The sequence below is a fragment of the Pogona vitticeps genome, chromosome 6, assembly GCF_051106095.1.
Source record: "Pogona vitticeps strain Pit_001003342236 chromosome 6, PviZW2.1, whole genome shotgun sequence".
NCBI classification, from domain to species: Eukaryota; Metazoa; Chordata; class Lepidosauria; order Squamata; family Agamidae; genus Pogona; species Pogona vitticeps.
In genome coordinates, this window is record NC_135788.1 from 113,609,873 (window position 1) to 113,625,715 (window position 15,843).

Genomic DNA, 15,843 nt, shown 5'->3' on the forward strand with positions numbered 1-15,843 from the left:
GAACAACATTCAGGGCACAGTTAATAACACCATTTTGGTTGCTTCAAGAAGGAAATTAAGCAGTTTTGTGAAATTTCATTGCAGTGTAATTCCAAAGAACTACCAGCACATCCTGGCCTCCGCTTTTGCCATCCGCGAGATCAACCAGAATGATGATTTTTTACCCAATATCACATTGGATTACAAGATATATGACAATTCTTTTAATCCTTGGAGAAGCTGCTGGACCACCATGCATCTTCTCTTCCTGGGCAAAGGGCATCCCCTCAATTACAACTGTGGCAGGAAAGCAAAAGTTCTGGCCACCATTGGTGGGCTCACTTCGGAAAACTCCCAGCAGATGGCCACCATCTTCAGTATCTACAATATACCTCAGGTATGTCCACAGGGTTAGAAAACAGTAACCTCATGGAAAAACCTCATTCGTCTCCCGATTGCATTGCTTCCTCATATTAGCTAGCATTTACTTCCACCTGTAGAATTCATAATCTGAAGTGAATGTACAACAAGGTGTTGCAGTTTAGAAAACAAGTATTCAATTTCCTCATTGTGCTTCCTAGTAAATATTTAGTTAGAGCAAGTATACCTTTCAGAAAAATAGGGTTTATTTTTAATGTAAGTGTAATGATGCTTTCTCGCTCAGCTCAGCTATGGCTCTATTAGTCCTGCATTACGTGAGAAGAGTCGGTTCCCTTCTTTCTACCAGATGGTCCCCAATGAAGATGCTCAGTATGACGGGATTGTTCAGCTCTTGAAGCACTTTGGATGGAACTGGATTGGTGTCATTGTTTCCGAGGATGACAGTGGAGAATCCTTCCTTCAGACCTTGAGACCAAGGCTTGAACAGAGTCATATTTGCATTGCTTGGACAGAGATGATCCCAATAATGACAATGTTTTTGCCAAAAGACGTAGGGTGGGCAACGATGCGGTCAATCTATTGGACTCTTTCTCTGAGTGAAATTAATGTGATTCTTGCGTATGGAGACAAGCAGTCTCTGGAGGGCCTACGGTTAGTTTTAGACATCTTTGAATTTGGGAAAATGGAGCCTCAAAGGAGGGTGTGGGTGACCACGGCTCAGTGGGATTTCACAGCTTTATCTGCTGGGATAAAACTGACCACAAAATCTTTCAGTGGAACCTTGTCCCTCAGACTCCACACAAACGTGGTGCCAGGCTTTGAGAACTTTCTGGAGAATATGAACCCATATCAGAATCAAATTTATTTCATCCATCAGTTTTGGTGTACTGCATTTCTCTGTTCCTTGCCACTTTATAACCTCAATTTTCCAAATCTGGAGGTTTGTAGTGGGGGTGAGAAGCTGAGGAGCCTTCCTGGAACTATGTTTGAAATGGGCATGTCTGGCCAGAGCTACAGTACCTACAATGCCGTTTATGCTGTAGCTCAGGCGCTCCATGCAGCCTTTTCATCAAGAGCGAAGCAGAAGAGAACGGGGCCTGGAGAGAAATGGAGCCTCCAGCACATTCAGCCATGGCAGGTAACTGGAACTAGAAAATGAAAGAAATTGTGCAATGTGAGGAACAGGACAATATTAGGACCCATTTCTCCTGCTGAATGAATCAATCTCATTCAAAATCAAACAATAGATAAACTAAATTAAATCAATCCAATACCAACACCAAGCAGAATAGAGCAAAGTGTGTTTGCAGCCCAAACTTCAAAATCACAGCAGAAAACAGAAGTTTCACTTTTCTTCTGGCAGAGTGACAGAGGGGGAGCTGTCGATGAGCGTGTCTTTCACAAGTGCATTGAATACGTTTCCAAAGTTCCCAAATTTTGTTTTTAATGATTTGTTTTTTTAAAATCCATGTTTCCTTGAAGTAAATGAATTGCCTCTTAAATGAGAGAAATTTTTTTTATAATAACATTTTATTATTTTTATAACATACATACCTGCAACAAACAACAACAAGAATACCTACAAAGCAATAACATATGCAACTAACAAAACATACACAAGTGAGAAGACAAACATATAGGCGGGGAGGTATTTCTGATACCAGCTTATCTATTATGTAAATTCTGACTACAGAAATAATATATCCGTGTGCATCTGCACATGTTATATTCCACATCGTTATTACATATATATAATTATCTAACATCCTAAATTTGTAATAAATGTTTGAATTCTCTCATCTGCATTTCCATCCGTCTGTCTCTTATCATATACATTCCTCATTTCCTCTTTAAAATTTCTTATCCAGCATAAAATCCACACAGGCCTATTCATTCCTTGATAATCTCCATTCTTATATACAGTAAACTATGTATCTAATATTTTCAGCATAATCATTCTTATAGTTCTTGCATGTTTGATATATCCATATACGTACATGCCTTAAAACAAAACATCCAATATTATTATTCATCATCATTTCTAAAATCTATAAATCACATACACTTATCTAACCTTAGGTTTCATGTTTGGCCAAATTTGCTTATAGTATATTGATCATATTGCTTTATATATTAATTATATCTATCTTAAAACAAATGACTTCTATTATTTATTCAGCAAGTAACTTCCCCCTTTCTGGTTTCTATTTATCAGCTCCAGTGTCGTCCAACCGGAATTGGCCTCATGATCACATATATTTAATATCTCAATATAAATGCCTCACCAACAAAGTATTTCCCAGTTTTGAAATGCCATCTGTAATATTTCTTTAAAGCAATTTCTATGTGGTTAATTGATTTAATCCCAATATAGTCAGTGTTTAGATTTTGGAGCAAGAAAGCATGTGACCTCTGATCGTAACTTCTTGCCCATCCCTCCCTTACCTTCTTTCTTTTCGACACAGTCTTAAGATACATTCTCCCTTTCCCTCCCCCCTTTTGTCTTTTTTAGTCATCCTTTGAAGAAAAGGAGTCTTTTTCTTCTTTCTCTCTGACTCTGGGTTATCTTCACACCATGCCAATTGCTGTTTCTCCAAGATTGAAGACTGTCCATTAATTATCTGGGATTCCAGCTTGCTTTCGATTTTTTCGTGCATAGCAGAAAAGATTTCTTTCAGCTCCATTCTGAACTCCTCAAGTTGCATTCCCAAATGTCCGATTATGTGGCTTTGACATTCTTGAAGGAGTTCCTTGAAATAATGCATTGTCAGTTGCGACAATAACTCACCCCCAGCTTCCATGGCTGTACCAGTCAACAGATTAATTACTCAAAATCTGTAAAGTCCTGACTTTACAGATTTATGGGAGGCCAGTTCTCTGGGAGGGAGGGTTAGAAAGGAAAGAGAATAAGTTGGTTTCGTTTTCGTGCTATGGCGTAGTAAAAAACTCCAATGTTAAGGCATCCGAAGTTATGCCGCTTGAGGTCTCCTTCCAAACAGCTTTCACATAGCAGATTTGATCTTTACGTGCTGTAGCTTATCAACAGATTAGATTAATTTCTGTTCTATAGTCAGATAATAAATTTCGTCCCCTTTGCCGAGCAGCTAACTCACCGATCATGGCGACTTCATGGGACAGACTGCGTGCAGGAAGGGAACTCTCCCAAAAACCAGACTGCCACCTGAAATTTGGCGGTTCCGAAGCTCCCACTTGCTAACAAGTCCATTCTCCTGTGGAATTTGCCCCCTCCTTCTCCGGGGGGGGTGTCATCTGACTCGGAATAGACCCAGGGGAATCTAGAGCCCTAGAATTCCCCTGTTCTCGCTGCTCGTGGCTCCTCCCTTCTATATCAGAGAAGTGTTTTAACTAATATAGCATTACTCTTCTGACAACATCTGGTACTCAGGGAGAAGGAGAAGTTCTATGCACAAGATGTCTATTAGAAATCAGTAGATGGATCAGCTATTATAGGAGACAGAAGGGTGCCCTCTGTGTGTGTGTGTGTGTGTGTGTTTGTTTGTTTGTTTGTTTGTTTGTTTGTTTGTGTGTGTGTGTGTGTGTGTGTGTGTGTGTGTTTATGAGAGAGGAGGGAGGTTCCCTTTGGAAGCCTCAGAACAAGTGGGATGATCTTCAATGTATGGAAAAATCTGCCACTGACTCCCACCAACCTGAGGTCACCAAAAGGTCAGAGCCTATGATATCATCACCTCATGCACACCAGGCTGCAGCCAGGGGATTTCTGCTTATGATTTTATGTTCCTCAAAGGAAAGTTGCAAGGATCAGGAGACACATCACTTGATAGATAAAATGGGCAAAACTGCATTGGTTCATTGAGAAGCCCAAGAAATATCCCACTAGATATTATTTTTCCTCTTCCATCATGCTTTAGAGGGAATATTTTCAAATACTTCAAAGCTCAAAGTATTAATCCATTTCCTGGAGTCTAATGAAGTTATATTTTTCTCCTCCAATCCAGCTCCACTCATTTTTAAGAAACATTCGGTTTAACAACAGTGTTGGGGAAGAAATAGTTTTCAACGAGAAAGGAGACTTAGAAGAAGGATATGATATCGTCAATTTTGTCAGGTTCCCCAACGAATCCTTCCAGACAATCCAGGTTGGAAGTGTGAACCCCCTGGCTCCTGTGGGCCAGAGATTTGTGTTGAATGGAAGTGCCATCACCTGGAATGAGAAGTTTAATCAGGTACATATGTTTATTCTTCAGCATGTGCAGTATCATCATTTTCTTTTCTGAGCGTACATTTGATGCTGGTATCTGTGTGTGGTGATATTTTGTCAGATGAGGCGAGAAGCCCTTTGTATAGAAGTGGACAGATTGATTCTCAAAGCTGCTTCACTTAAAGTCCCATGCGAGGGTCCAAATGGAAGACTATGAGAGCTAGAATAACAGTTTAAGGCTATCTCTTTTGGTCTTACACCTGGTACATTGCCACTGGCTAACAGAAAGGTATTTTGAATTATCAATTCTAGCTTTGCTTCCAGAGATCATTTTTAACCATTTGGTTTTTTCTTCGATTTATAGGCTGCCTTTCTCCACATAAGGGGACTGAAGGCAATTCCAAACATTAGAATAATATCATTGTGAACAATGAATGTTGAACATTTAGAAACAATTAAATTATACACTAATTAATAGACAGTATAATAAATAAATGTAGGTAAACATTAACAATGATCAAACTTTAAAATGACATTTAGGTATTTATTATGAATGCTAAAAGCCTGCCTGAGAAGATGGTTTTTCATCGGTCAGCCTTATCATTGGAGGGAGAGCCTTTCAAAACCTGGGAGCTGCCACAGAGAAGACCCGCTCTCGTGTCTCCATCAACCGTGCCTGTCCTGGCAATGGGACAGAGAGAAGGGTCCCCTCTGATGACCTAAAAGACTGAGGAGGCTCAGATAGAGAGATACAGTCCTTCACGTAGCCTGTACCGAAACAATACATAGCTTTATAGGTAATGACCAACACTCGTAATTTGGCCTGGGAGCGCACTGGTAGGCAGTGCAGTTGTTGCAACAGGGGCATTATAGGCTCCCTATCACTGGGACCAATCCATAGTCTGGCTGCTCCATTTTGAATCAGCTGAGATTTCTGAACCATCCAGAAAGACAGCCCGACACAGCATGTGATGCAGTAATGCAAGAGAAATGTAACTAAGGCATACTTCACTGTAGTCAAATCAGACATCTTGAGGGATGAGCACAGCTGTCACCCCAAATTTAAATGTGCACAGTACTCCTGGCCAAAACCTAGGCATCAATCCTGAGGGATGAATCCAGGAGTCCACTCAATCTGCGAACCTGTACTTTCAGAGGGAGCAGAACCCAATTTGGCAAAGGTCAAATCTCTGTTCTGTCCTTCCAGTTGACCAGGAGCACTTCGGTCTTGTCTGGATCAAATGTTCGTTCGTTTGCCCTCATCAAGCACATTATAGATATCAGGCACTTGTTAAGAACCAAAACAACCTCCTTGGCATTAGATCAGACCTGGGCAAAGTGCTGCCCGAGGGCCACATACAGCCCGCGAGCCGCTCCTGTCTGGCCCGCCGGTCGTCACTCCACTCCGGTGTTCAAGCACTTGTTCAAGCTCCAGACAGACTGAATTTCTCTCACTGAACAAGTTGAACATCAAAACCATTTATAGCTTTTCGTCTAAAGCTGATTAGTTGCTTATCTTTAATATACTGCAAAAAACCTCTTTAGTATTTGTGAAGATTTTGTTGTTGTTTAGTTGTTTAGTCGTGTCCGACTCTTTGTGACCCCATGGACCAGAGCACGCCAAGCCGTCCTGTCTTCCACTGTCTCCCGGAGCTGGGCCAAACTCATGTTTGTCACTTCAATGTCACTGTCCAACCATCTCATCCTCTGTTGCCCCCTTCTCCTCTTGCCCTCACACTTTCCCAACATCAGGGTCTTTTCCAGGGAGACTTATCTTCTCATGAGATGGCCAAAAATATTGGAGCCTCAACTTCAGGATCTGTCCTTCCAGTGAGCACTCAGGCTTGATTTCCTTTAGAATTAATAGGTTTGTTCTCCTTGCAGTCCAGGGGACTCTCAAGAGTCTCCTCCAGCACCACAATTCAAAAGCATCAATTCTTCAGCGGTCAGCTTTCTTTATGGTCCAGCTCTCACTTCCGTACATCACTACAGGAAAAACCATAGCTTTGACTATTCAGACTTTTGTTGGCAAGGTGATGTCTCTGCTTTTTAAGATGCTGTCGAGGTTTGTCATCGCTTTCCTCCCAAGAAGAAGGTGTCTTTTAATTTCGGAGCTGCTGTCACCATCTGCAGTGATCATGGAGCCCAAGAAAGAAAAATCTGTCACTACCTCCATATCTTCCCCTTCTATTTGCCAGGAGGTGATAGGCCCAGTGGCCATGATCTTAGTTTTTTGGATGTAGAGCTTCAGACCATTTTTTGAGCTCGCCTCTTTCACCCTCATTACAAGGTTCCTTAATTCCTCCTCACTTTCTGCCTTCAGAGTGGTATCATCTGCATATCTGAGGTTGTTCATATTTCTTCCAGCAATCTTAATTCTGGCTTGGGATTCCTCCAGTCCCGCCTTTCGCATGATGTATTCTGCATATAAGTTAAATAAGCAGGGGGACAATATACAGCCTTGTCATATTCCTTTCCCAATTTTGAACTAATCAGTGTTTCCTTATCCAGTTCTGTTGCTTCCTGTCCCGTGTATAGGTTTCTAAGGAGATAGATAAGGTGGTCAGGCACTCCCATTTCTTTAAGGACTTGCCATAGTTTGTTGTGGTCGACACAGTCAAAGGCTTTTGCATAATCAATGAAGCAGAAGTAGATATTTTTCTGGAACTCTCTGGCTTTCTCCATAATCCAGCACATGTTAGCAATTTGGTTCCGAGTTCCTCAGCCCCTTCGAAATCCAGCTTGCACTTCTGGGAGTTCTCGGTCCACATGCTGCTGAAGCCTTCCATGGAGGATTTTGAGCATAACCTTGCAAGTGTGTGAAATGAGTGCAATTGTCCGGTAGTTGGAACATTCTTTGGCACTGCCCTTCTTTGGGATTGGTATGTAGAGTGATCTTTGCCAGACCTCTGGCCACTGTTGAGTTTTCCATACTTGCTGGCATATTGAATGTAGCACCTTAACAGCATCATCTTTTAAGATTTTAAATAGTTCCACTGGAATGCCATCACCTCCACTGGCCTTGTTGTTAGACAAGCTTTCTAAGGCCCACTTGACTTCACTCTCCAGGATGTCTGGCTCAAGCTCAGTAACCACACTATCTGGGTTATCCGGGATATCCAAATCTTTCTGATATAGTTCCTCTGTGTATTCTTGCCACCTCTTCTTCATGTCTTCTGCTTCTGTGAGGTCCCTACCATTTTTGTCCTCTATCATCTTCATCCTTGCACAAAAGGTTCCTCTGATATCTCCAATTTTCCTGAACAGATCTCTGGTTTTTCCTTTTCTATTATTCTCCTCTATTCCTTTGCATTGTTCATTTAAGAAGGCCCTCTTGTCTCTCCTTCCTATTCTTTGGAAGTCTGCATTCAATTTTCTATAATTTTCCCTATCTCCCTTGCATTTTGATTTCCTTCTCTTCTCCACTATTTGTAAGGCCTCGTTGGACAGCCCCTTGGGTTTCTTGCATTTCCTTTTCCTTGGGATGGTTTTTGTTGCTGCCTCCTGTACAATGTTACGAGCCTCTATCCAAAGTTCTTCAGGCACTTTGTCCACCAAATCAAGTTCCTTAAATCTGTTCTTCACTTCCATTGTGTATTCATAAGGGATTGGGTTTAGATTATACCTGACTAACCCAATGGTTTTTCCTACTCTCTTCAGTTTAAGCTTGAATTTTGCTATGAGAAGCTGATGATCAGAGCCCCAATCAGCTCCAGGTCTTGTTTTTGCTGACTGTATAGAGCTTCTCCATCTTTGGCTGCAGAGAATATAATCAATCTGATTTCGATATTGCCCATCTGGTGATTTCCATGTGTAGAGGTGCCTTTTGTGTTGTTGGAAAAGAGTGTTTGTGCTGACCAGCTTGTTCACTTGACAGAACTCTATGAGCCTTTGCCCTAATTTGTTTTGAACTCGAAGGCATGAAGATTACCAAGTTTAAAATAAAAGCAATCATAACATCACTGTTTCATTTTATTTTTAAGTAAAGTTGGTTCGGCCCCCGAACTCAGTTCAGATATTTCATGTGGCCCTCTATAGAAATCAATTGCTCACCTCTGCATTAGATGGAAAGGAGAGATAGAGTTGGGTGTCATCAGCATACTGGTGACAATGTCTTCCTCAAAGTTTTCATGGGCATGATCCGATGGTTGTTGTGGGTTTTTCTGGCTACTTTGCCGTGTTCTGGAAGTTCGCAACCTTTTCTCAGTCCTTCTGGCCAGCATCTGCAGAGGACAGGAGCTACAATTCTGTCTGTCCACTTTACTCCAAAACTTTGGACAAACTCTCCCAGTAGTTCCATGTAGATGATGTCAAATTGAGTTGCTACAAGAAATTCAGGTTAGCTCTCAAACAAAGGAAGCTTGTAGAGACTGGGAGGATCCTTAAATCTTCCATTGAGTAATTTGGTTATAAAAATGCATGAATCCACCATTCAGTAACTGATGCAATTTGCCTGCACTAGATAAGAACAGGACTTGGACTCAGGCAAGAGTGTGTTTTGGGACTGTTTACACTATGTCTGTTGTCTCCAAAGATGCACAGTGAATTTTATGGAAACCCATTAGGATTCTGGCAAAAAATACAACCCTTGTATTATATTTTAAAAGAAAGTTAATTCTCAATAATTTTCCTGCTAATTGTCATTAGAGTCTGCCCAGGTCCACCTGTGTGGAGAGCTGCCACCCTGGAGAGAGCATGTCTGTCCAACCGGGGAAGCAGGTGTGCTGCTATGATTGCGTTGCGTGCCCTAAAGGGAGGATTTCAATCCAGATGGGTAAGTGAAGGAATCCAGAAGCACCTATGGAGAAATACAAGAATTTGAATTGCATCTATAGTGGCATTTCTGGATTATTTTTTAAAGTTTAGGTTGTCCAAAGAGATTATCAACTTTGAGGAAAAAAATGCAGGACTCAATTACAGACATATTTCCTCTAATAAATTAAAGTTGGGTGATTCCAAAGCTGAGATGATGTTGCTTTCTTTCAGATGCAGAACAATGTAAGAAGTGTCCTGAAGGCCAGTATCCAAACAAGAATCAAAACAGATGTATTCCCAAAGCCCTAACCTACCTCTCTTATGAGGAACCCCTGGGCTTAGTACTCACTAGCTTGGCCCTCTTCCTTTCTATCACCACCATCATGGTGATGGGGACTTTCATTCAGTACCGCCACACTCCCATGGTCAAAGCCAACAACTGGAGCATCACCTGCGCCCTACTCTCTTCTCTCCTCCTCTGCTTTCTCTGTTCCTTCTTCTTCATTGGACAGCCTGGAACTCTCACCTGCCTTCTGAGACAAATGGTGTTTGGCATTGTCTTCTGTGTATCTGTTGCTTGTGTCTTAGCCAAAACCATCACTGTGATAGTAGCCTTCATGGCCACAAAGCCTGGACATGGGATGAGAAGATGGGTTGGGAAGCGGCTGGCAGGGTCAGTCATCACGGTGTCTTCTCTTACTCAGGCTGGTATCTGTGTGGTCTGGTTGATAACCTCTCCCCCTTTCCCTGAGTTTGACATGCATTCTGAGACTGACACAATCTTGCTTCAATGCAATGAAGGTTCAGATCTCATGTTCTACCTTGTCCTAGGCTACATGGGGTTATTGGCCATCCTCAGTTTCTTGGTAGCCTTTTTTGCCCGGAAGCTGCCTGATACTTTTAATGAAGCAAAATTGATTGCTTTTAGCATGCTGATGTTTTGTAGCGTTTGGGTGTCTTTTCTCCCATCCTATCTGAGTACTAAAGGGAAATATATGGTAGCTGTGGAGGTCTTCTCCATCTTAGCTTCCAGTGGCGGGTTGCTGGGTTGTATATTTCTTCCCAAATGTTACATTCTTCTTCTCAGGCCTGATCTGAACACCAAGGAGCAAATAGTAGGGAATAAGGTGAGATGCAGGTGAGAAGAAAATCACATCATCTTTAGCGACTACGTTTGGGAAAGTCTACACATACAAAAGAAAGAAATTATAGGTATCTTAGACGTCTTGAAAACTGTTCTGGTTTTGTACTCTTTTGATGTTACTTTAGGCAGAAAAAAATCTCTGCTGCTTTTATGAAAATATACATACACAATTAAATTCCATGTAGGTGCAGTGTTTTTCTTCCAATTTATTAGACAGCATGTTGTTTGGATGTAGGGTGACAATTGAGCATTCAGGTTGATCTTGAGGATGGCATTAGTAAAGGTCAAGATATGCTGATAATTTTAACATAGTATATAATTTAATAATGACTATTTTTACTGGTTTTGATGTTTTTAAAGTTTTAATATTGTTGTATTCCATTCTAAGACCACTGGTAATGGCGCAGCTAAAAAATCCTGTAAACAAATAATTCTTTGGAATTAGACTGCAATTAACTTTGACAAAACTATCCTATTTTCTGCTTCAATAATCAATTATGCTACAATATATTGTGCAATCAGTTCAGTGCTCAGAGCTGGTTACATCTGGCCACCTGTACTTAAAGAGAAAACATTCTCAAATGGATAATTCTGTTAAGGAAAGTGGTGTAGGACAATAGGCCGGTCATTACTGACTGTTTTTCTTTCTTTGTTCTGGATATAATTCCTGTAAGCCCAAGACACTGCCCGGTCTGCTGATGAGCTCTTTGGCAGTGTGGGCCACCATTATCCCATTCCTGGGATAGCGTGAGACAAGAAGCTCTTGCAGAGTATACTGAGAAGATTAGGGAAGAGGGAGTATTTAAGGCAAGGTTCCTCTTACCTTCAGCCTCTTTCTTTTCGTCAGCCCACCCACCCCCCACCCTGAATGCTAGTGTGAGTTTTACTGGCTGCCTGTTTGGGGCTGAATAGGAATTTTTGATCCACATCCTGATTGGCCTTTGGAATCGGGGATTTTTCACCTATCCCACACTGGCAAAGGCATAGTAAGAGGTGGTCAAATGTGGTCATACAGGTGGGTAGTGCGGATAAAAGAGGTTTCAGTGAGTCCCCTCACAACCACAGGTAATGTATAGCCAATGTTTTAAAAGCCTTCCGTCCGGCCATTATTTGATTTATTTTTGTTTTCCATCTTGACCGATGATTCATTTTATTTTTGGATGCTGATAATATTTTAATTGTTGTGTTGTGTCTGACGTATGCCGCCCAGAGTAGTCGAAATGACTAGATGGGCAGGATAGAAATGTAGTAAAAAATAAATAAAATAAATAGCTCCTCTAATCTCCCAGCGCTGCAGATCGTGCCATTACACTGTTTGGGGGAGAAGATCTTCAGGTGCTGCTCCTGGACCAACAGTCAACAAGAAGAAGGGGTCTTGAGGTCTGTGGGGTGGACAGATTTCATCACTGCGAGACCTCGGTGCTTGGGACTCACCCATAGCTTGGTTAGGGGTCTGTTTAGACCCATTTGCAGAACCTGATTCCGCACTACAGCAGGACCCCCACCCTTTTTCCATTGAAGATAAATATGAATATTCAATAAAGTATGGCCCATGTTTATTCCCTAATAGTTGTCTTGTGTCTTATTTGAGGTGAGGGGATCATGAATGAAGGATAAGAAATTAAACAGACAATAGTATTCAAATCCAGGTCTCTGTCACATGAAAAGCATCAGATCCTGTTGAATCAGAACCTGTATTCCTAGATCAATCCCTAAATCAATCCTAGTCTAAAGGGGGATTGCATTTGTTAAGTAAGAACAGACCAATGGCAAAAGAGGTCAAGCTCACAGCATGGATGATCTCAGAGGTATACAGTAGAAGTACGTGGAGAGAATATGTTTATAGAAAATGGGAAAATCTGAAATAAAAATATGAATTCTCAAAACATATTCATCTCAAAAATATTAAAACCTAAAAAAGAAATATGTATCTAGATGGCCATCTCAATTTTTTTAAAAAATGAAACCCCAAAGCTTTTCATTACAGGTGGAGGACTACAGACATAGACTTCTAAATCTGTATTCTTCCCATGAGCAGGAATACAGTGGACCCTCGATGGACGGAATTAATCTGTATTGGGATGGGGTCCGCAGGTCGAAAAGTCCGCTGTCGAATATGCATTTCCCATAGGAATGCATTGAAAACCATTTAATCCATATCTGCCGTTTTTGCTCCATAGGAACTAATGGGAAGCCTACTAATCCACATTCTACCACCAGGGAGAGATTTTTTTTCTTTTTTCTTCTTTTGACCTAAGGTGATCTTTGGTCAGGAAAAGTTCAGGAAAGGAGGGCAGGAGGCAGGGAACAGTTTTAAAAGCACTTTTAAATTTTTTTTTTCAACCAAGCCATTTTAAAGCATGTTTAATCACAAAGACATGACTCTGAATTGCCTTTTAACCCATTTTGAAAGCCAGCATTCTTACCCCACAGAATTCTTCAGCACAAAGACAGACATGACTCTGAGATGCACTTTAACCTAGTTTGAAAACCAGCATTCCTACTGCACTTCCGGAGGGGTTTCTTTCCATTAAATCACTGGGCAGCTTCCTTGCTTTTTCACAGATCATGGCTTCACTGATGGTGTCCCCTTTCAATTGTTTGTCGTTGATCCACACCAGCAAAAGTTTTTCCACTTCTTCCATCAGGGGTGGCCTGTTCTTTGTTGTGATTGGGACTCGTTTTGCCACATCAATGTTCTTCAGGATATCTTTCATCTTCACTATGGTACCAATCATAGACTTTGCCATCTGGTATTCAGTGGCCAGTTCACTCAGACTCATGCCTTGTTCATTCTTTTTGATGATTTCCTTTTTTGGTTTCAGTGGAGATGATCCTTTTTAGAGCTTGCTCTGTTCTTTCTTTGGAGGTATGACTATGGTTCAGCTCACCACAGTACACAAACCCTGCATTAACAAATCAACACATTCCCTGATTTTAAGGGGAAAAAAGACTGGAGTCTTAAACTTACACTTCGGACTTGAGTCTGAACTGCATTTTAAACCCTGCCTCCCTGCCAGGCTGCCTGGCTGGCAGCCATTTTAAAGCCAGGCTGCCTGCATCTACAACTACCACAGGGCCATTTTACAGGATGCCATTCAGCACAGACCCTCACAGAAAATTTTCTAATTTAAAGAAAAAAACATTTTGGAGTCTTAAACTGCATTTTACTTGCTTCAAAAATCAGCAAGCATTAAAACCCCATTTTTCTGTACAGTGTATACCATCCAGCACAGACCCTCACATAAATTTTTCTGATTTAAAGGGAAAAATAACCAATTTTACACCATGCCATCCACCCTCACAGAAAATTTTCTGTAGAGTACATTTGAAATCCACACATTTTAAAACAAAGGAGAGGTCTCATACACAAACCCTAGAAGGCACAGAATGCAAAAATAAATACAGTAAATTTTACATTTTACAGTCTAATTTTCATATTTAATTTTAATTTAATATTACAATCTACTTTTCACATTTTAAATCTATACTGCAAGACCCATCAGAGCACAGAAACATACTGTAACCCCCACCTAGCCCTAACCCCCAACCACCAAGCTGCAAAAATAAAAAATAAAAGTTAATGCACGGTACAGAATAGTACTCAACCAAAACAGGCAGCCTCTCTGCTTAAAAAAAGACAGTCAAAAATCAAAAATCTTTGGTGACAATCTGGTGCTCTGGGGAAGGGCTGATGGGACGAAAAGTTCACAAAGCCTCTGACCTGCCCACACATTCACAACCCATCCACCCACCCCTGCCCTATTGGTGGGAGAAAAGCTTGTTTTATACAGGGACTCAGACTTGGGCCTTGGGACTCTTTGGACAGAAAGACTTGCCAACTTCCTGCTCATTACTTGCCATGGGTGAAAGTCCTGGAGGCTCCATTTCTCTCCATACCCCTTTCTTTTTTGTTTAGCTCTCAACCTTTGGATGGGAGAAAAGACATACAATCCAAGCACTAAAGGGAAATATATGGTAGCCCTGGAGGTGGGTTACTGGGCTGTGCCTTCCTTCCCCAATGTTACATTCTTCTTTTCAGGCCTGAACATTAGGGAGAAAAGAATGAGCATTCAGACACAGGTAAAGGGGGAAACAACTGCCAGGCTCTGTCATTCTTGTGCCTTTTCTTACTCAGGTTGGGATCTGTGCTCTCTGGTTGATTACTCTCAAGTTCCCATCTGTCCCTTGGTTGTTTCACCAAGCAATGGGCACAAGCTACGAGTCGTGTCATTGCCAGGAGTTGACGACATCAACATTGTGTATTATTCATGATAGAGGTCCAGGCAATGTGTCATTTTAAAAAGAACCAAATAGAAATTGTTTATTCTTACAGGTAATGAAGGTACAATCAAAGTCATCAACTCTTAACAAAACATCCTACTGCATTGATTCCCAATTGCCAACCTTCTCTCTCAACCCCAAACTCCAAATTCACAAATCCCCCTATCTGCTCCTCCTGCAGAGACTCTTATATCTCGTGAGTTTGCCTCTCCGGCACTTTCATGGGTACATGCAGATAGCACATTAATATTCATGACCTGGGCGGGCACCACAATTACCTCTCCCCACTTTTGTAATGAAGATTAGAATCTCATGTTCTACATTGTCCTAGACTACATGGGGCTGTTGGCCATTTGTAGCTTCATGCTGGCTTTCTTTGTCCAGAAGTTGGTGTGATCTGCCCTTACGTGTCCCCAGATTATTTAACTAGCCTGAGGCCCACTACACGTTCTCTCTTTCTGCTGCCACCAGTTGACCTCTGTCAACACCCTTTAATTAGAAAGATGGAGGTCCAAGCTGAGTATAAAGTTGAACAAAAGGGGTTAATTCCTAAGTCTGCCACTCTTTCTAACTACCACAGACTAACTTCTGCTTCAGACTCTCTGCTCTGACTTAATCTCACTGAACTTTCACATCAGACTCTCCCCTCTCTGACTTCTAGCTTCTCTGGCTCCACCTCCCAACAGCTCTCAATAATATGTGCAAATAACATAGTACATGAGCAAAAGCAGGGTGATCACCACATTTGGCTGATACTTTTAATGAACCAAACTGATCACTTTCAACATGTTGATGATTTGCAGTGTTTCAATGCCTTTTCTGCCGAACTACTTTACGAAGGGGAAATACATGGTAGCCATGGAGATTTTCTCCATCTTGGTTTCCAGTGGTGGGTTGCTGGGTTGTACCTTCCTTCCCAAATGTTTTCTTCTTCTTTTCAAGTGTGAATTGAATATGAGGGGGAAATTAATAAGGAAACAATTCAGACACAGGTAAAGAGGGAAGTCACATCATCTTCACTGTCAACTCATTGGGAAAGGAAAAGAAAAGAAATTGGAGCCATCCTATTGGCCTTGAGCTCAGTGCCTTAGGTTACTGGCTGCAAAACCGAACATCAGGA

General features: G+C 41.4%; 1 protein-coding gene across 1 annotated transcript; it reads left to right on the forward strand.

Annotated features, from left to right (window-relative positions):
* Nucleotides 1-232: 232 nt before the first annotated feature.
* LOC140708287 (vomeronasal type-2 receptor 26-like) lies at nt 233-15,776 on the forward strand. The gene is made up of 4 exons (XM_073003679.2): nt 233-376; nt 4,338-4,565; nt 9,188-9,314; nt 9,527-15,776. Exons 1-4 carry the CDS (start codon nt 233-235, stop codon nt 10,435-10,437), a joined length of 1,410 nt encoding a protein of 469 aa, XP_072859780.2. The 3' UTR covers nt 10,438-15,776.
* Nucleotides 15,777-15,843: the final 67 nt, after the last annotated feature.